This window comes from Epinephelus moara, chromosome 21, assembly GCF_006386435.1.
Source record: "Epinephelus moara isolate mb chromosome 21, YSFRI_EMoa_1.0, whole genome shotgun sequence".
NCBI classification, from domain to species: Eukaryota; Metazoa; Chordata; class Actinopteri; order Perciformes; family Serranidae; genus Epinephelus; species Epinephelus moara.
Genome location: NC_065526.1, coordinates 37,229,700 through 37,250,773, shown reverse-complemented (window position 1 = coordinate 37,250,773; position 21,074 = coordinate 37,229,700). Strand labels below are relative to the sequence as shown.

The following is a 21,074-nucleotide window of genomic DNA, read 5'->3' as shown; positions in this document are numbered from 1 at the left end:
AACAATATAACTCAAGTAAAAGTAAAAAAGTATTTTGCATTAAAACTACTCTGAAAAGTACAATTTATCCAAAAAGTTACTCAAGTAAATGTAACTGAGTAAATGTAACTAGTTACTACCCACCTCTGCACTGACCACAACACTATGTCAGGCCTCTGATTGGTACAAACTATTTCCTGGGGAACAACAAGCTTTCCCCTTAAATCTACTTGCATTTCCCAATCACAAGCACCTTCTTGGCGGCCACGCCCTTGCCTCCTTACTAACTTATCACTTCTGTATTTCTCTCCCTCTCGGACAAACTGAATTGCTAAACTCCTATTCTTAAAACCTTCTGAATTTACCTGTCTTCGTTTCCCTTAGATGCCTGCAGCTAAACTTTTCATCACCTGGTTATGTCGCCATGTACATCGGCCTTGTGACAAGGTAACTTTATATCTTAATGACAAATCAAAATGGTACCCCTTTACTTGAGGTCAAAGAATTTATTCATTACACTGTCATAATGGTGTCACGACCAGTGTTGGGGTAGTTACTCAAAAAAAGTAATGCATTACACATTACTAGTTACTTTTTTTTTTTTTAAAAGTAATGCCTTACTTTACTTAATTACTCACCGCTGAAAGTAATTAGTTACACTACTAGTTACATTACTTTTGGATTGCTCCATCACTTTTGGATTACTCCATCACATCACCTGAGATCCACCATAACTTAATTGCCAATTAACAATATAAAGTTAAACCTTACATATGCCCAGATCAGCACAAATCCTTATTCTAATATGGAGGACATACACAATATCTCTCTTTTATGCTCTTTAATACAAAAAAGCTGACAGCAAAGTTGTGAAAATCAGCCCAAACAGCACTTCACAGAAAAATGTGTCAAGAACAAGGCTACAGTACTGGCAGTATGCAAAATGTCTCAAAATAAAATTATGATTAAAACTTTCATTGGAAACTTTTATCATCATTAAATGTCTATTTATATTTTGAGGCCATGAGATAAGCATCGTCAAACTGAATGTCTTTACAATACAACAACATAACTTAAAAGAGTTTGTCCTTCCAACCATCTAATGCAAACATGAATTTGTTCAAAATAATATCAATAAATAAAATAAGATCATCATATCAGACAATGATGAGACTTCAAAGGAAAACAACGTTGCATATGAAATGTAATTTGAACTGTGCATTTAACAGGCCAAACACACTCAACTCACTGTAGCTCACTCACCAAACTAGGGCTTTACAGTACATTTTTCCATCTTACTGGACATGCTTATCAAAGAAGTGGTTATACCTCATGAGGAGTCTCTCAAATTGTTTGTCAGACAACCAGTTCCTCCTCCGAGTCAGCCCAAGACTGCCCAGGCTAAAGAGCCTCTTCACCGGTGCACTAGAGGGTGTCGCTGTGTTGAATTTCATACATATAGTCTTTATTGTGGGGAAACGGTTCAGAATCTTTATCTCTGACCCCGACTTCATATAGTCAATGACTGCTGGAGGTGGGGATCTGTGGCGTATGTACATCCTGCTCATCGTGGGGGGAAGCACGGCATTTGGTGGTCAGCAGTGACCTTTAAGCATCTCTCCTCTTCTTTCAGCCACCAGACTTTAAACTTTGGCAGTGTGACAGCTGCAAGGAGAGCATCTTTGCTATCCAACACCGACCCAAATCGTGTCTTGATGGCCTGTGAATGCAATATAGAACGATTTGATGAGCTTGGCTATGTACTGTGTAATTTGCGCTGCATAGCTCAGTGGGAAGCATCATGTGAGTTAATGAGGTACTGTAACATATCTGCGGTTTCACTACAAAAACATAATAATAGATGAAAATAAATTAAAAAAAAAAAACAATCTATTTGGCTTTCAGATTTGAAATTATAAAACAGACCTACCTGTACTATGGCATTAGGCAGACCCGCTGTCATCTGGGAGAGCCAGTTTTGCAGTGCCAGTGTCTTTGACATCAAAATCTCCAGCGTTGGCAGGAGACCAAAGTTGACATGTACTCTAAGCTCTCAAATGTTTTCTTTAGCTCAGTTTCCATCTTCACATAACACTGGTCCAGGTAGCTTGCAAAAGTTTTCCTGTCTGATGGCGGCCGTCTGCTCCTCGTTACCTGTATTTTGCTCAGTATGTTTCGGAAAGACGGCAATTCCACTGTTGAAACAGGCAACATTTCCTCCACGATGTATGCTGCTACAAGTCTACTTATCTCTGCTTTTGTCGATACCTTTTGTTGAAAATCAAGCCTTGGCTGCTTGGTTGGTGTGGGCTTATCTTCAGCGTCACGGGGTCTTTAGCTACAAGCTTTATGTTAGCATGTTGCCTTTGCAGGTGCTTGGAAATATTTGATGTCATGTTCGCAGCGGTGGAGAGTTGTTTTTGGCCTGGGCAAAGTTTACACTTTACCGTCACATTATTGTCCTTTCACGCAACAAATTCGAAGTAGTGTGTGTATCTCCACCCCTCAAAAGACGTTTTAAGCGGTGCTGCCATTTTTGCTCCGTCTCCTAATCCATGAAATCCAGCCAGTGTCACAGTCAGGTCAGGTGAGTGAGGTCAGACGAGTGTTGCGTAAGCACGCATGAAAGGGGACGTTTGTTTTGTTTTTCTGTCCTCCTGTTATGCAGATAGTTGAAGAATGTAAACTAATGCAAGTAACAACATCATTTTTTGATTAGTAACTGTAATGCAATTACTGAAGTTATCAACAGTAATGCGTTACATTACTGCGTTACAGACAAATGTAATCTGATTACAGTAACGCGTTACTTTGTAACTTTACTTTGTAACGCGATACCCCCAACACTGGTCATGACAGCCAGTTTTGTGTCGTATCCTGCCAGACATCTATCTGACCGAGTTAGGTCTGTAACCTTGGACTTCTAATTATAATAATCATTATGTCACCTCGTCATAAACACAAAAAGAGGTGCATTTTTTTGTTAATGTCAAGTTGTTATGACAAAGACACCCTCTGGTAATGTCATCCTGGTTAATGTCAAGTTGTCATAATAAGGACATCCTAAACAAATTTAATGTCAAAAGTAGCTGTAAGCAAAATGCGTTGCTCTGCTCTATTAAATCTTGATCCTCTTTCAAAGTCCTGTCTTGTGTGCGGTGCGTAACCACAACATGTGTGGGTTTTTTCTTTACATAGTTGCAAATTTAATGTCAAGTTGTCATGACAAAGACAACTTCTGGTAATGTCACTTTGATTAATGTCAAGTTGTCATAATCAAGACAACCCAAACAATGTCAACTTCATTACAAAAACCGAATGACACTTAATGACAGCAGTCATAAACGTTTATGACATGTACATAATGTTTATGACAAGTTCCTGACAGTGTTATGTCATAGTTATGACAGTGTTATGTCACCCTTATGTAGATACCTTCAAGTAAAGTGTTACCAAAATAATGTAAACGGGAAAATTAACTATTGAGACAAAAACTGTTTTTTGTACCAGGCTGTAAACATGTTAATTTCTGCTGTAAAGTTGGGCATTTTAACATGGGGGTCTGTGGGGATTGGCTCCTCGAGCCAGCCTCAAGTGGCCGTTTGAGGAACTGCAGTTTTTGGCACTTCTGTGTTGGCTTCATTTTTCAGCCTTGGAGGTTGCCACTTGATTTGTGAACAGGAGGTGGGCACCATACTAGAGGGCTGCATTGGGACTGGGTCCCGCCGGGTCCCACGGGACCCAACGCAAATATTGCGGGAGCAGGAGGCTTGCACTTTGCTGCAGGCGGGAACGGGCGGCTAAAAAAAACACTGCGGGATCTTGGTGCACATGCATAAGCGTTTCCACTCTATATTTATTCGCGCTCTTTATAACTCACTGTGAACCTATGTTGGATAATAAAGATTCGCCCCCTCGTAATTTTTAACCGCCCCCTCAGTAACTTCATCCTGGCGCCAGGCCTGCCTTAACCTCAATCACTGCATGATTATATAAAGGTAGAAAAATAAATAAAATACAGAGGAGGAGAATAGAATATGAAACAGCCTTTATTTCATTAAAAACTAAATGAAAACAACGAAATAGGAGCGCTATTCCTGACCAGTGCATCAAAAGACATGCAGGCCAGGGAAACGAAACAAACAACCCCATGAATAATAATTAATAGCTTATAAAATGACGTGTTTTCTCCTGCGGGACAGGAGAAGACACAAAATCATCGATCTCTATTATTGTGCGGGTATAAATTCTCAGAGTTTTGCGGGTGCGGGCGGGAGTGGACATACACATTGCGGGAGCGGGCGGTAATGGTCAGAAATTCAGCAGGAGCGGGTTGAAGAAAACAGTCCTGCGCAGGGCTCTACACCATACTGTTTCCTGTATTGTAAAAATGGAGGCTGAAAAAACTGAAATAGAACAGTAAAACTAAGCTGTGTTGATCAAAAATAAACCAAGATTCTGTTACTACGTTGTCTATTTCCCACCTCAGATGTTTTCAGAAATATATTTCAGCTTAACGTTTCACTGCAATTTAAGCTTTGGTCAAATTACTGTCCTCAACCGGCCAACATATTGTTTCCTGTGTCAGAACGGACTAGCTCACATTGCACCAGTGGGAGCATTTATTGGTCCTGTGTGGTGCATTGCATTCTGATAGCTGTAGGGTTACTACCTCTTGAGCAAAAGTGAATGCAACAGCCCTTTTCCCTGTTTTCTTTGGTCATGTAGCACCAACTTCAAAAGCATTTGCATCTTTCTGCTGCAGACAGCCTAGTTTTTAAAAAAAAAAAAAAAGACCATCTCTACAGCATTGAAATACTTAAGTACAGGCGCGCGCGCATGCGCGCACGCGCGCGCGCGTGTGTGTGTGTGTGTGTGTGTGTGTGCGCGCGCGCTTCTTTTTTTTTGTGCTTCTTGGAAATTTTTTGTTGTTTGTAAACAGGATGTCAGGGCACATCAACACAATTGACTTGTGGTAATGTGGCTTCTCAGAACCCGAAACCCTCACATCTGAAGACGATGTGAGTTTTTCTTTACACACTATAAGATTTTACAAAGACTGGGGATCTTGCAGGGTCACTGTTCACCGGACTACAACTACTGTAGATTCCTTTTGAGATAATTTCCCATCCTGCTCTTGGTGGAAAATATTACACCAAACTCCCTGCAGTAAAATTTGACATAATGACAATTCCTTACATGTTCACATGTAACTCTAGAAACACAATATAAAAAGCGTCACATGTCGACAGTATTCTAGTCAGTTTGCCATCAATATAAATCCAAAACAGAAGCCTGTATTTGCATTCAAACTTTACATTCTGGATTTTGTTGCCTCAACTCTTTACACTCTTGACGTCTTTGCTCTGTTGGTTTAGCTGTGCTGTTTTAGTGGCAGGAGGTGTGGGATTGAGAGGTAAACTTTAAAAAATGAAGATTTCTCATTAAAATAAGTGCTGGTTAGTGGATCAGATACACACTGAATTAAACACTGACTCTTATTCCACAGCTCCACCAATTTCTCCTCCTTTTCCACAGAACAGGAGAATCAAGACTTGTTCACATTCTTGTGCCTTCCTGGAGTCCCCTCCGTGTTTACTGTCTACCCAGTTTGCTGCTTCCTGTTAGGTGTTGGAGAGAGCGCGGCTATTGGTTGTTGACAATGAACGTCATTGAACTTCAGTATCAGCCAAGACTAAAAACTTCCGATAATATTAAACATGTTCACTTTGTCAGGACGAGAAAAACACTGACGTAAGACAGTGAGGACTGAGTTTAATGACCACCCTAAATCATAGAGATCATGGACCCTCATGATTTTATTACAACACTGGAAAGTTGTCAGCCACAGAGAAATTGCTTAAAAAGTCATCAGTATTCAACCACTGAACTGACAGTTTACCTTCTTTCATCTCGTTCTCTTTGAGCTGCCTGTCAGTAGTAACACTTTAACATTTAAACTGTTTTCAGCACTCTCACTTATTATTTTAAAACCCTCCTCACTGTTTTTCAACCTTTTTGTCTCCTATCCAATTAGAGAAATTTGTTGAGTCAGACTATCACAGACTGGCTCTGCAGAAGTTGGAAGCATGTTCAGTTGCCATGGAAAGCCTGGGGGCCCCGCCATTAAAAGTCCACAACATCCATCTGACTGACAGAAACAACCGCATAGATCAACGCACTGCAGAGGTACTATGTTTCAATTAGTCATCAAAATTTGTTCCTCTGAGTTCTGTGTCACCAGACTATTCCAACACAACAGTAGCCATGTTCTTGCTGGCAACTCAGTCACCTGTGCATCGTTGTGCCAATGTTTGTATGGCTATTTTGTCCTTGGATTTGTCCTAAACTTCCAAGTTGCTGCACAAGAACATGGGTTATGATGTTTGGCCTAAGAAACCTCTCTTGTTAGGACTTGGATACCCATGCATGAAAATAAACCAAACTGGTAAATTCCAGTATTGTATCTTCAAAAGCTGATTTTTTGACAATATTTTGAACTTTATCCTCATGTAAACTATAACAGTCAATGGAAATAATACCATCTTAGAACATCAATTTGTCACTCATGAAGCAACCAGTCTTTGTAAAAATAAATGAGACGTCTTAGAATTTTGTCTTGTTAATTGATTTTTTTGCATTGATTTGAAATCTTCCTTTACATGCAACCTTGGTAATTACTGAAGTCATAGTGTGAAGCCAATCTAGGGTATCTCACTTGGCAGGAGGCTCAACAAGATAGGTGCTGCCCATTGTTGTGATAGCCCTAAATTCCAAAGCCCCGATAGTTCAAGAAAAACCCCATTGGACCCAAAGCCCATTTCTGGCATGCAAGAAAAACAAAGTTTTTCTCTTGAATTTCAAGGTGATATACAAATGGTAATTTTGTCAGTGAAGTATTCTTTTAAAACACCCGCATTTGGTGGCTCAAAAGTTACTGTAAAAGCAGGGATGGGTTGGTGGAAATCACACGAATTCGGTGGCTCAAATGCTGCTGGGAAATGCCGCGAAGGGTCGACAAAAATGACCTGGATCACTGACTCAAATGCTGCTTTGAATCTGTAAGTAACTGCATGGAGTGTGTATTTTTGGAGAAACAGGACTTCAGAGCAATAGGTGTTTGTTTCTGGGATAACATGCTGTCAGAGAAATTGACTTTTGGTCCAGTTTTTCACACTGATGGGGCTTTGGAACTCGGGGTCATCAGGACACTGGCATGGCAACAACAAGATCATGACTTACCCTTGGTTTCCAATGTTGTAAGTTCGAGTCGTAGGGGATGCAGAATATGCCAATGCCTCCTCAGGCATAGGCCTTTCTCACAGCAGACCTTTTGACTTGTCATGGTAGGAAAAGCACAGGTATCACTAATAATACTAAAGATGGCTCTGTTTAAGTGCTCCAGTGAGGTTGACAGTAAGCAAACATGCAGGATACAAGGATCCTGAAATCAAAGCAGCTAAATGGAATTCAGCCATCATTAATTTCATTATTTACACCTGTGTTGTTCTTACTGTGACATGTCAAAATGTCAATTTTTAAATTTAAGATGTTTTACATTGTCATGGTCGGAGCAGTTCTGCTGATGGACCCTCCTGTATATCTCATTTGTCTTCCCTCTCTTCCTTTTTTCATCTTCTTCCTCTTGTTCCATCTTCTTCCTCCTCAAAATGCCCTGCCCCAACCCACCACTGTGCAGTCACTATAATTGTTGTTGAATTTAATGTCTAGGCAGGCACCTGAGCTACAGTGATGTCCTTTCAGAATATCTGTTGGTGTTGCTGCTGTTGTGACAGTATGTATTTCATATGTTGTCCATGGTCAGCTGTTGGACTGGGCGTGTGCATGGGTGACCAAACCAGTTTCCATTCTGGGGATTAATAAAGATATTTATCAGTCAAACATGAGGCTGGTGTGGGATTCAAGTGATGGGCAGCTGTAGCACAGTCATGTTGTGAAGAGCTCTAATATCTGTTTACACTTGTGCAGGTGAATTTGAATGTACATTGTGTTGCAGATAAAGATCCCTGTGACCGGGTCACTAACTGGAGGTTATCTCTATACTTCTTCAATCAGAGACACTGATACCAACAGGTGAGTACAGTCTGTTCTATTCTCAGTTCAATGTAAATGATGGTGACGATTAATTTTTATTCCTCTGTGCTGGCGATAGCTGTGGCCGAAGGCATTATGTTTTCAGGTTGTCCATCCGTATATACAGTATACGGATGTCCGGCTGTCCCATGGTTGTGAATGCGATATCTTGAGAACACCTCAAGGGAATTTCTTCATATTTGGCACAAATATTCTTGTGGACTCAAGGATGAATTGAATAGATTTCAGTGGTCATAGGGCAAAGGTCAAGGTCACTGTGACCTTTTGTCTCATTCTTGTGAACACAAAATCTCAAGAACACCATGAGGGAATTTCTTCAAATTTTGCACAAACATTCACTTCGATTCAAGAATGAACTGATAATAAGTTAGATTATGAATTGATTTTGATGTGACCTTGTGGCCATCTCATTCTCTTAAATGCAGTATCTCAAGAACAGCTTGAGGGAATTTCTTTCTTCTAATTCTAGATATTTAATGTATTGTGACATAGTATTGTGTTAACATTGAACAATGTAAATAAACAGTTTTAATGAAATGCTCTCTGATCAGCCGATGGAGTATGACATAAATATTTATTGCAAAACATCAGTGAATCAGTCTGCAGTGATCCATGAATAAATCTAAGTGATTCTAATAGTATCTGTTGTCCATGGCTGCTTAGTGATAGTGAATCTGCAGCACCTTTGCACTGGCAATAGCCGTGGCCGGAGGCATTATATTTTTGGGTTTTCCGTCCGTACGTCCATCCATCTGTCCTTCCTATCCTTGTGAACACAATGGGCTGTAGTTTCCCGGCGCAGCGCAGGGTGGCGCAGGGTGGCGAACCCCGCGCAGAGCTAGTTTCGAGCAGCGCAACCCGAGGCGCACTCAGTTTGGTAGTTTGGCAGACCGAGGTGCGCTGAGATGGGTGTGGTGGAGCAGCAAGGGGAGGTGTCGACAGATACAGCTTGGTGCAGTGACAGTTTCGTGCCAAAAGGCTTCACCGAAGGTGCGCTAAAAGCTCGCCAGCTGAAACCAGGTCTACTGTCAGCGCAGGCGGAGCGCAGCTGGGGTAAGTGGAAGTTTGGCTGACCGGCGGACAGTGCGCACACGTCACCAAAACCTCACAGGCAGGTTTCCAGAATATCAGGCACATTAACGATGCAATAAATACCCAAAAACCACTATTCAATGCAACTATCTGCAATCAGCACATAAATGTATCTCTATACCGACTGTCCCGTCACATCTGATGTCAGATCAAAGGGGATTGGCACCGTTTGGCACGTTTGGCACGCGTAATGGAAACCCAACCTGATTTGATTAACACAGCTGCAAACTAATGAGTTCACATCCCTCTCAGCCAACCACAAACAGCCACAGCATCAGATAGGGAGTATATATTCAGCATCTGTCATCTTAGAAAAGTCAAAAGAAAAGAAACAGAGTGAGACTGCGAGAGAGAAAGAGAGAGCGCGCGCGCACGAGAGAAACGCAACATTGATTTACAATTGTGGTGACCTCCTCCCAGGCTACCTTTGCATCATCAGCCCGTGGAGGTCTGCTCGCAGTTCCGTATATTCGGACACTGCGAGCTTGGACCTCCCGGACCAAAACATCAGTTTCCTCCTGGGAGAAGTTTGGCCGTCTGACGCTGCTGCTCTCTTCTGCCATGGCGAATTGAGTAAACTCTCATTACGCCTTCGCGCGGCGCATTTAAGGGCGAGGAGAGGGGCTCATTTGATTGGTGTGATGTGTGTAAAACCCACTCCAAGCCTTCTCTCCTCCCTCTTTCCGACTTGCGCAGGTAGGAGGGACGGAGGTGGGAAAGAGGAGTAGCTGCGCCAGGCGCACGGTGTGCCAAACTTGCAAAATCTGCCTGGCCACACCCAGTTGGCGAAGCGCAGGTGTGCTGCGCCTCCGCCTCGCCCGGTCTGCGAAACTAGAGGCCCATATCTCAAGAACACCTCAAGGGATTTTCTTTAAATTTGGCACAGATGTCCACTTGGACTCACCGATGAACTGAGTTTTTGTTGGTCAAAAGTCAAGGTCACTGTGACCTCATCTGTCTCATTCTTGTGTATGCGATATCTTAAGAATACTTCGAGGGAACTTCTTCAAGTTTGGCACAAATGTCCACTTTGACCGAAGAATAAACTGATTAGAATTTTGTGGTCAAAGGTCAAGGTCAATGTGACCACACAAAACATGTTTTTGGCCATAACTCAAGAATTCATATGCTAATTATGACAACACTTCACACAAATGTCTAATAGGATAAAATAAGTGATGACATTTTATATTCAAAAGATCAAAGGTCATCTTCACTGTGACATCATGATGTTCTGCAAAAACACTTTTCTAGCCATTACTCAACATCATATCTCAGGAACAGAAGGGGAGACATTTGGTCAGATACTTGATTGGTGATACTTATCTTGGGTGTCCACCTTGAAACTTTGCTGATTGTATAGATCTTCTGTGCTGTCGGGGGACAATGGGTGCAAAGTATCCATGTTTTCACTGACATGGATGTTAACTGTAAGAGAAACTGCGGAGGCACACAACCACGGGGCGGTAATTCTAGTTTTTATTCATGTGTCACTGGCAATTAACACCAGGGCCCTAAGCTAGTTAACCCTAAGATGAAGGAAACTTTGGGTTTTCCATTTCAGAAAGAGAGAGAGAAAGAGAGGTAACTTAAACTCTAAGTCAGTTACTGTGGTTAACCTGTTTGGTGGCAGGTATTCTTAAACAAACCCTGAGTTTCTCTCTGTCTTCTCCATCTTACAGAACCAGACACACTGTTTATTTCATTCAGTCCATATCAAACTGCATATCAAAATGCATTAATTAGCAGTGGTTTACTGAATTTAAAAATCTAAATCCTGGTTGGATATCAGTTTGTTACTCAGGACCATCTAAATTTAATGCTTTTATGTGCTGTCAGTCATTTCTTTGAACAGCAATTTTTTCATTAAACACATAAACATTGAAGTATCACACATTATGTTACCTCTAATCTCACACAGATATCTGCATATGTATGCTTTATCATCATCAGATGATAGCCGATAAGTTCTGAAACTGAGTCACCCCCTACTCAGAATATAACCTCTGCATGTCCATCTTTTTGTGAGTGGTTGTTCTTTTTTTAAATAGGTAACACTGTGACTCTTTACACAAGGCAGCTGTCAGTTTGTTAGGGCACTTTTACTAAAATGTTTATTGCATATAATGTGTTATCTCAGTATCAATCATAGAAATAAAATTATTTGAAAAACAAAATTCTGGGTTTAAATTGTAAAAATCGGCAGGCCTATGCATGATTACTTATCTGTATCACTCATAATGTTTAATGACTTTAGTTGTTCTTTTATTTCAGACATGTTAGGATGTTACATACCTTGACATGTTTGAGCGGAAATTTCTGCCTTCCTCAGAAGTGTCACTTGGTGGTGGTTGTGACGTGTCTTTATCAGCTGATCTGTTAATCAGCTGATATTAGGGAGGCCTGACCGTCCTGTCACACAAAGCACACAAACAAAACAGAATACAGAGGAGTGGTGACGCTACCGTACGTCAGTGGGGTCACCGAACGCATTCAAAGAACGATGAGGAAACACAACATAAACACACAAAACAATAAATGCAACGCCATATACGAGATAACATGCCAATCATGCAGTAAAAGATACATCGGGAAGACAGGGAGGAGCTTCAGCACACGTAAAAAAGAACATCAAAAGGAATGTGAGAAGGAGACGAAAACAAGACAAATGATCAATAAAAGAAAAGGCACAACAAGAAACCTACAAATCAGCCATAACAGATCACTGCAAAAGAGAAAACCATCCTATGGACTGGGACAAGGCCAGAGTCATACACACCGAGGACAACAAATACCGGCGCTGGATCAGGGAGGCTATTGAAATAAGAAAGCAGGGCCCAGGGACGATGAACAGGGACGAGTAGGCATACATGCTCTCCCACACCTGGAGCAGTATCCTGGAGAGGCAGCAGACGGACAGCAGGTGGCGTGATTGTCCTGTCAAAACTCCTGTCAAAACTGACAGGACGGTCATGCCTCCCTAATATCAGCTGATTGACAGATCAGACCCGTCACAACCACCACCACCAAGTGACACTTCTGAGGAAGGCAGAAGTTTCCGCAGAAACATGTCAAGATATGTAGGCCTAACCTCCTTACATGTCTGAGATAAAAGAACAACTTAAGTCATTATCAAAAACTAAAGACATAATGAACACCATTGAACTCATAATGTTTATTGGTTGCATTAATGGAAATTTCTATAATATTGGAAATCATATGTTAATATTTATAATGAGCAGGATCGTAGTGCAGCTGCAGAATAAAATCGAGGGTTTTTTTTAAGTAGACTGCGTACAGTCTGAACGGGTTTTAACAGAATTTCAGTGGCTGAATTTAAATTTACAACATTTGTTAAAGTAGCTGAAATAAAGCCACTGAACATTGTTGAGCCAAAAATTCAAATAGATGACTTAAAAATCTGCTGTATTTTAACCTCCATGCCTTTTCAAATGCAAATCACCAAACACATTATTACTGTATCAGATTGTGAGCTGAAAATAATCTCTGTCTCTGGTGTAAAAATGTATATTTTAAATTTGTGATCTTCAGTTTCTGGCTCCTGTGTTTTGTCCCTGTCAGATTAAAGCTGTACAAATATATTTAAAATGTAATGTAAGCTATGACCTAATGATAAATTAATGAATAACACTGAATAAAACTTTATTATGTTAATTTATCAACCTTTTCCCTGCTCTGACTCAGACTCTCTCTCTCTCTTTTTCCAATTAGATAAATGTGCACAGTCTGCATATTCTTGCATTAAATATCTCTGCATCCACTGGATTAAAATGGAGGTCCTGCTTTTTATTTACCTGTTGCCATTGTGAATCATAGTTGCGGAGCTCCATTGATGATGGCTTTTTTCATTCACTGCGCACAAGTTTAAGTCAAAGCGAACATACTCAGAGTTGATTGAACTGACTCTGATCGGCTGTTCTGACACGTTTTCTGTCTCACTCATGACAGAGAAGGTGTGTCGCTGTGCAATTGGTTGATTGTAAATCAGCTGAAAAACAGCTGATGACTCAATTGACAGACCCAGACAATGACACCTACAGTAGAGATAGTGAGTAGGCATGCGTGCAAGGTGCGAATGGCAGGATGAGAAGAAACCTTACAGCCTGAGCATGAAAAGCATTGTCTTCCTGACTGAATTTTCACTAGAGCTTCATTTGTCTACTTTGTATGCACGAATCCTGACCTGTGTTTGTCGCTCCCTGCAGGTGGAGTCTGAAGCAGGCAGTTCTGAAGCTCAAGGAAGGACAGATCATCGACCTGCTGAATCCACCTCCACCAGCTGCAGCACAAACCCAAGATACAGTGGAGGGGCTGGACACAGGCCACTGGCACTGACCAGCTCCATGTATAATTGAGAACAATCAAAGTGGAAGCCATCCTGCTCCTACCGCTAATGACTAGAGATCTGATCAACTGTAATAATATAGAGGTATATTTACCAAATGGCAAATCCTCAACTCCAGTGTCATGTTGGAGAGACAGTTACTCAGCTCTGTGATTGTTACTGAGCTGCTAACAGACTGCCCCGGATTGTTGTGTTGTCTCCAGGTTTGGTTTTGATAAATAATGTGGTGCAGCCATGTTTTTGCACTAACTGTTGTATTATTGCTTCTCTTTTCTTTTATAATGAATTTCTTTCGAAGTATGATGTGCCACAGGTCCAGACCTGCAAGAGCAACAGTGTTGAACATGTATCAAGGAGTATTTTGCCTTCTAATATATAAAATACCCTCTCGTCATCCATCAATTCATTTTTCAAACAAATTGCCTTGCATATAGCATGTCAAAGTCCTGCAGTTTCGCTGCCTTAATTTACCACAGCTTCCTGCTTCCTTTGCAGATGTATTTAAGGGAAATGTTGTCACCTCACCCACATAAAAAACATGATCATTTTTTGTTCCACACAACAAAAATCCACAGAATATAACGTCTGATTCTGACTATCCTATGAGCTCATTTTTTTAAGAAATAAAAGCAGGTTTGTCTTAGTGAGGGAAGGTACAGGAAAAGCATACTCAGAGTGTTTTGTGTTTGGTTTCATGAAGGAAATATATTGCACAAGACAGTCAAAGCAAAACAATAGTGATTTAAACACACAGGACTTTACAGGACGTAATGGTCCAAACACACCGAACCAACACGGAAGAACCAGCAATGATAAAGGCCAAGTGCAGCGTTGCCTCACGTCACCTGTGTCTCAGCCAAAAATTTGCACATGAACGGACTGCAAAGATCCCAGCCCATGGCCAACTGGCATCTTTTGTACACCTGCGTGAGAGGAAATAATTCTCCACATGTATTTCTCACTAAAAAACACAAACCAGAAGACAAATAGGACAGATTCAAGGTGCCACTTAGCCAGTTAGCACATTGATAACACAATGCTGTGTTAAAAGAACAAATGATATTTACCATGTGCTCACCAATGGGCTTTACCGTCTCCACCGCTGATTTAACATGCTGAATTGGCCAAATTAAAAAAAAATTAAACGGGCTATCCAGTGCCATGGGCGCGGGACACCCAACAAAAACTTTGGCAACAGATGCTCACTGATGGCCCGACATTGACCAGATTGGTGTGTTAGGGCCCTTAAAACCAATGTTGGCCAAGGGCATAAAGTGATGAGCCAGAGGCCCCTGTCCCTACTTCCCAACCCCTTACCTCTGGTGCCTTTGCACGGACCACACCCAACCAATCTTTGAATCCTGCCTTCAGTGTGATCTCAACTACACACCTGTTAAGTCTTTAGATCCAGGGGTGTAAAGCGGGGAGTCTGTGGCTCCTCCCCTGCTTCCCGCCACAATAAGTGTCTGCATTTCAACATGATGACACACACAGTCACGAGGTGAAAAAAAAAGGCCATTGTGACACTGTTGCTGCTGGTAATTATGTAAATGCAAACTAGCAATAGACGAGCTGTACAAAAGCATCTTCTCTGAAAACACTATTGTTCGAGTATTTAAATAAAGTATGGGTTAAAGCCTTTTTACAACTTGATGGCTGCATTAGAGAACAGCAGCTATAGTTATGTGTGGGGTGCTGAAATCAAATCATTTCACATCCTCTGTTTGTTTAGCTTTCATCTCAAGCTAATGTGGCGGCCTCCTCAGTAACTTGTTTTAGAATCCAAGAGGCTTTCTCAGCTCTGAACTGAAGAAGCCACTTGGGTGAGAAGTGAAAACATCTTCAAGAAACTCAAGCAAGTCTAGTTGCCTATGACGTAGCACTTAGGGTGTCAAAAGTTCTGTTTCTGCTTATTGTTACACAATGAATAGGCTGACTTAGCAGAAACACATTTCCCTTCACTTCTCAGTGTGAGCAGGGGAGCGTCTGCTGGGAACTGTGTTATCTATGTGAAGAAAAAGTTTGATGAATGCATTTGACATTTTGATCGCTACACCTTAGCAATTTGCAGCCATACAGCTGAACAATAAAAAACCTCAACCACCCACACAAAATAACAGGTTTCGTGGTTTAGTTTCTTCCTTAGAACTGAAGCCACCAGAGAGGATGTGTGTATGCAGATCAGCTGTTGCTGCTTGCCAACGGAAGTGGCTTCTAGTTTTAGTCACAGTATGAAAATGTATCAGTCAGATCAAATCAAGTTTTATGCTGATAGGTTTTCAGTGGGACCCACAGGTGGTCATTTGACTTGGTTCCCAATTAAATTTCTGGGTTTTTTTAATAAAGTGTAGTGTCGAACTTTTGTTTGATGGTATATGGGTATGTTGTAAATTTATGTGAAAATTAAACATGAAACCCCAAATCTTAAAATTTTCCAATTAACAAATACAATTTACAAAACCACAAACTGTATCTTTGTATACAGTGTGTACAAAACATTTTACTAATGTCACTTTTGTGACTGCATGCAAACTGTACATTTCCTGTGAAAACGAAAGTGTATTTTGAAAACAGACAATGCATGTAACAGGCTGAAGTTGTGTCCCAGAACGTCAACAACCAAGGCACCCAGGGTACCTTGCACATAATATCTTGATGTAGAAAAGTCCATGACCAAATGTTAATATGTGAAGAGGTTGGCATGAGAATGTGTTGTTATTCTCCTTCTTTTTAAGAAGAGTTTTTATGTTTTCCTTCCATCTATTGAGAATATGAACAAAAGAGGACCTTGTCGTCTTCAATGAGATTCATGATATATACAGAAATGGTGGCTGCCCATGATAATATTTTTTCAACACCCCTGTCCCCTGAACAGCAGGCTAAAGCATCATTTAGTCATTATCGTCATGAGTCATTCCAGTACTGATCAGCAGCACAATCACATTATCACACTATAGCATTATCAGGGGGGAAAAAAACATGGCACATCCCCTGGACAGTAAAGCATCATCAGGTCATCGTGGACATGAGCGAATACAGTGGGCCTATTTGCTGTCACAGCAGACGTTGCTACATAAGATTACAGGAATGTCTGTAGTAATACACATGAATATGGGTACATTTTATGAATCTAAATACACTCAAAAACTTATGGGGAACACTTAATCTTCACAACATAACACCAAGTCATTTAAACTTAAGGGATGTTGGGATTCACGGGACCACAGATGATTTGTCATTTGTTAAAATCAAAACTGGACATGTGAAGGCTTTTCTTCTCCGTGTAACCAGGTAAAATAAATTCCATACAGTGTTATAAAGTAATGTTAAAATGAAGGTGAATGAATATGTGTACCTTGGTTGAGAAACAATCACTTTACATAGTAATAAATAAAGTTAAAAGTTACATCACAAATATGTTTAAAAGGGTTAAAAAGTTATTTAATTAAAGATTAAAAAGAGTAAAGTGTAGTAAATAAGTTTATAAAAAACGTGCAGCTGTGAAGTTATACATGTGTTTTATTTTGAAATGTTTTATTGTGAAGAGTTCCTGGTAACAAGAGGAAGTAGTGTGTGTAAACGAGAGTAATACTGGTCGTTGATTGGTTCAGGTGTGTCGGATCAGAGATGTCCGAGAGCGAGCAAGAGAGAAAGTAAGAGCATGAGGTTGGTTGCCGAGTTTGTGCAGACAAGTGAAGCGTGTAGTTTGTGTCGTTTGGACCATAGATATATATAATCATAGATGACTCATTCCTGTGGCTACTGTGCGTCTCTGTCGCCGCCATCTTGGGTAGGCCGGCTGGCTAGTACTGTTGTGTATGGAGATAAGTCTTCAGCAAACTCGGCGTGCTCACTCAAAAGTCTCAAAGTGTAATTGGGTGCCGGTCCATAAAATTACAGCAAAGCAGAAAAACCCGACAGCACTCACTAATAAGTATAATACTTTTTAATATAGTGGATTGAACAGCAGCAGTCGAACAGATGCGTTTCAGCTCATAGCCGTCCTCAGCGTTAGGAAATGGCCACTTTAGAATGAAAATAAAGACAGTACTGACCCTCATGCCGACAAGAAGAACAGTGTAGTTTTTAATCCACAAAAAAAAGAGCTTGTTAAAAGTTTTAACGGGTTGCTGAGCTTTTACTTTATGTACAGTGCTTGTAGGCTAGTTTTCTACTGAACTGAACGTGACAGGACTAGCAACAGTCTGAATATACTACTGACCTGGAGTAAGAATCAGCACCAAATGTTTGGCCGTATGAACAGTAATGCACTTACTGTTGCCCACAGTGAAGTGCATTTGAATTGATGATGTGTTTGCTTACTAATGTACTATACATGCTGATGATATGGCTGCTTAGTTGAATGAACCACACAGTCAGTGACTGAATTTTTGAACTGAACTGAGCAAACCTTCAAATTTGCAAAGCGATTTGTTATTTCCATCTCTACTACAGAGGTTACTGATGTCAAAGATGATGTTTGGCCAGCTTTACATACAAAACATTCTTATTATGGATGCTGTTTCTAACACTTGCCCTAAAAACGACATGGAGCCGTATATACAAAGCTTCTTAGTACAGAGAGTTACTGCTTGTGACAAAATTCTAAGAAAAATGATTAACAAAATGATAATGTTTTTCTAAGAATTTCCCCTTGCAGTGAAGACTAGATTCAAGATAAAAGTTATTCACAAAGCATCTTCGCCCTTAAGAGAGCTCCTAAGGTGAAAAACTGTTAGGAGTAAGAAAGAGGACTTTTAAGCGACTTAAGAGTTTCTTAAGCAGATGAGGAAATGGTGAAAAGCCAAAGATGTAGAAATATTCTCCAAACACTGAATGACAGTGAGTAAATGAAATGCTACAGAGTAGATGGTAAAGGTGTCATGCTTATGGTCGATCTCATTAAAGATGTGTTCACATCTCCTACCCAATGCAATAACAATATAAAGCCAGTAATAAAGTGATCACAACACTAAGATATTTGGAAATTGAAAAAAATGCAACATTGCAGCAGCAGTGATGACTTGGGTCTGTCTCAGCCATAGACTGTATAAATAATGGACGTAGCTACCGTGACGTCACCCATTGGTACTCTCATCTGGAAGCCTCAAGTTCAGCATTTTGCCATCCTGGTTTTGGTCACCAGGAAGTGACCATATTTGGATGAGTGTGGAGCTGTGAAGGAGCGAGGGGTGGATATGATTCATAGATTGTGGGGACCCCTTGCGGACAACCCGTCGCTTAAAGCAGCCCCATCCATAAATATGCTTCAAAAAGACGAGAGTTGTGTGGCTTCTGTGCAGCATCAACAGCAAACAGTGCCACGCACAGACATTTTGTGGAGCAGGTCCTTCAGCAAAAGAAAGGCACTCCTCCAGGCTTGCGCACTTGCTAAGTGGCCCCTGTGGAGAGGTGTCTGATGGCACCTGAATAAATACAGTACATTTGTGCATAGTAATGAGCTGGTCTAATCTACATCTACAATACTCTAATCTACACCTGTGATACTCTGATCAACATCTACAATACTCTACTCTATGCCTAATAAACTCTAATCTACATTTACAATACTCTAATTTACATCTACAATACTCTAATCTACACATATGATACTCTAATCTACATCTACAATACTCTAATCTACACCTATGATACTCTAATCTACAACTATGATACTCGACATCTATGGTGCTCTAATCTACATCTACAATACTCTAATTTACACCTGTGATACTCTAATCAACATCTACAATACTCTACTCTATGCCTAATAAACTCTAATCTACATTAACAATACTCTAATCTACATCTACAATACTCTAATCTACACATATGATACTCTAATCTACATCTACAATACTCTAATCTACACCTGTGATACTCTAATCTACAACTATGATACTCGACATCTATGATGCTGTAATCTACATCTACAATACTCTAATCTACACCTGTGATACTGTAATCAACATCTACAATACTCTACTCTATGCCTAATAAACTCTAATCTACATTTACAATACTCTAATCTACATCTACAATACTCTAATCTGCATCTACAATACTCTAATCTACACCTGTGATACTCTAATCTACAACTATGATACTCGACATCTATGATGCTTAAATCTACATCTACAATACTCTAATCTACACCTGTGATACTCTAATCAACATCTACAATACTCTACTCTATGCCTAATAAACTCTAATCTACATTTACAATACTCTAATCTACACCTACGATACTCTCAACTACACCTACGATACTGTAATCTACACCTATCCCTGTTCCCCTCCTGTCACAGCCACTGCATTAACAAACTTTGCAACAGGTAATACAAAAGGACCCATTTAGAATGTACGTTGTCATGTTTGAAATGGTCTATATTTTGGAATGTTTGTGAATAAATTGTGTTTGCCTTTCTACTGCAACTTGACAGGTTCATTGCCCTTTGAATAACATTTGCCTTTTTTTTTTTTTTCAGTTACTTGGCAATACAGTATTTTGACTGCCCAGAACGAGACAGAGGCCAACCAATTTAACCTCAGTCTTGTAGTTTCAGTTGAACAGGAAAAAGAACTGAAATATGTTTTGGGCATAGAGGAAGTGCAAAGGAAACTGTAGCTGTTCAAATCTGTATAATTTCTAACCAGATGTTTTGCACTTCTTCCACATACTACAATTTCTCATCCTCTGAACTGCTCTTCGGGGAAGTGTTTAGAGGTTTTTTTTTAATATTGTGCAAGAGCACAGTGTACTTATGCACACATTCTATCTCTGTTGCAATCATTTTAGCCTGGAATTAAAGGGAAAATTCGTCACCTTTTTTGTGGATGTCTAGTCAGTGTTGATGGTAAATTCAGTCAAGTAACACGGCTAAATGTTAGCTAGACGAGAGAGGACTATACTGTACTGGCTGCTAGTTCATTCCTAGCTGGCCAGCATCGCAAATCGCCGCAACCAGGGACCAGGTAGCGAGTGTTGGTCGGCTGACATCCTCGTTGCCATTCTACGGCAGCCCTCGGACAGTGACCTTATGCGCCGTTTCTCCTCCTCCGTTTCACTCAAATGAGCAAGGAGCAGGCACCTTGGCGATAGCAATAATGGGGAAGCACAAACAAACGGTTTGCCATGTTCAACGTTAAACAGGAAGTAACTGCCAGTTTGCCGTAACTTTCCTGGAACGCTACAAAGTTGTAAGTCGTGACTTGAAGTCGTGACTTACGAGTTCAAAAGCCTGCCTGGAACGCACCATAACATTTGAATCTTTTAGTAGTAAGCCATGTTCTAAGCGGGATAATGTATAGTGAGCCGGTGACTGTTGAAAAAATAACTCTGCTGTGCGTCGGAGTTCCATTCCCCTGTCGGGAGTTATTTTTCAACAGTCACCGGCTCACTATACATTATCCCTTACGTGTCTGTTGTTTGTACTGATACTGTGCATATTGGTATAATTTACTGTGAGTTGTTTGTACTGGTACTGTGCATTCTGGTATAATTATTTGCATTACTATTTGT

The 21,074-nt window shown here is 40.5% G+C and overlaps 1 protein-coding gene across 1 annotated transcript in view; it reads left to right on the top strand.

Moving 5' to 3' along the window:
• Window positions 1–13,944, top strand: part of LOC126409011 (cytochrome c oxidase assembly factor 1 homolog) — a 26,292-nt gene extending 12,348 nt beyond the window's left edge. The window contains exons 3-5 of the mRNA XM_050074876.1: window positions 6,017–6,168; window positions 7,997–8,073; window positions 13,413–13,944. Of these exons, the coding sequence (XP_049930833.1) occupies window positions 6,017–6,168; window positions 7,997–8,073; window positions 13,413–13,542 (359 nt within the window). The 3' untranslated portion in view covers window positions 13,543–13,944. The remainder of the gene's footprint in view (window positions 1–6,016; window positions 6,169–7,996; window positions 8,074–13,412) is intronic.
• Window positions 13,945–21,074: the final 7,130 nt, after the last annotated feature.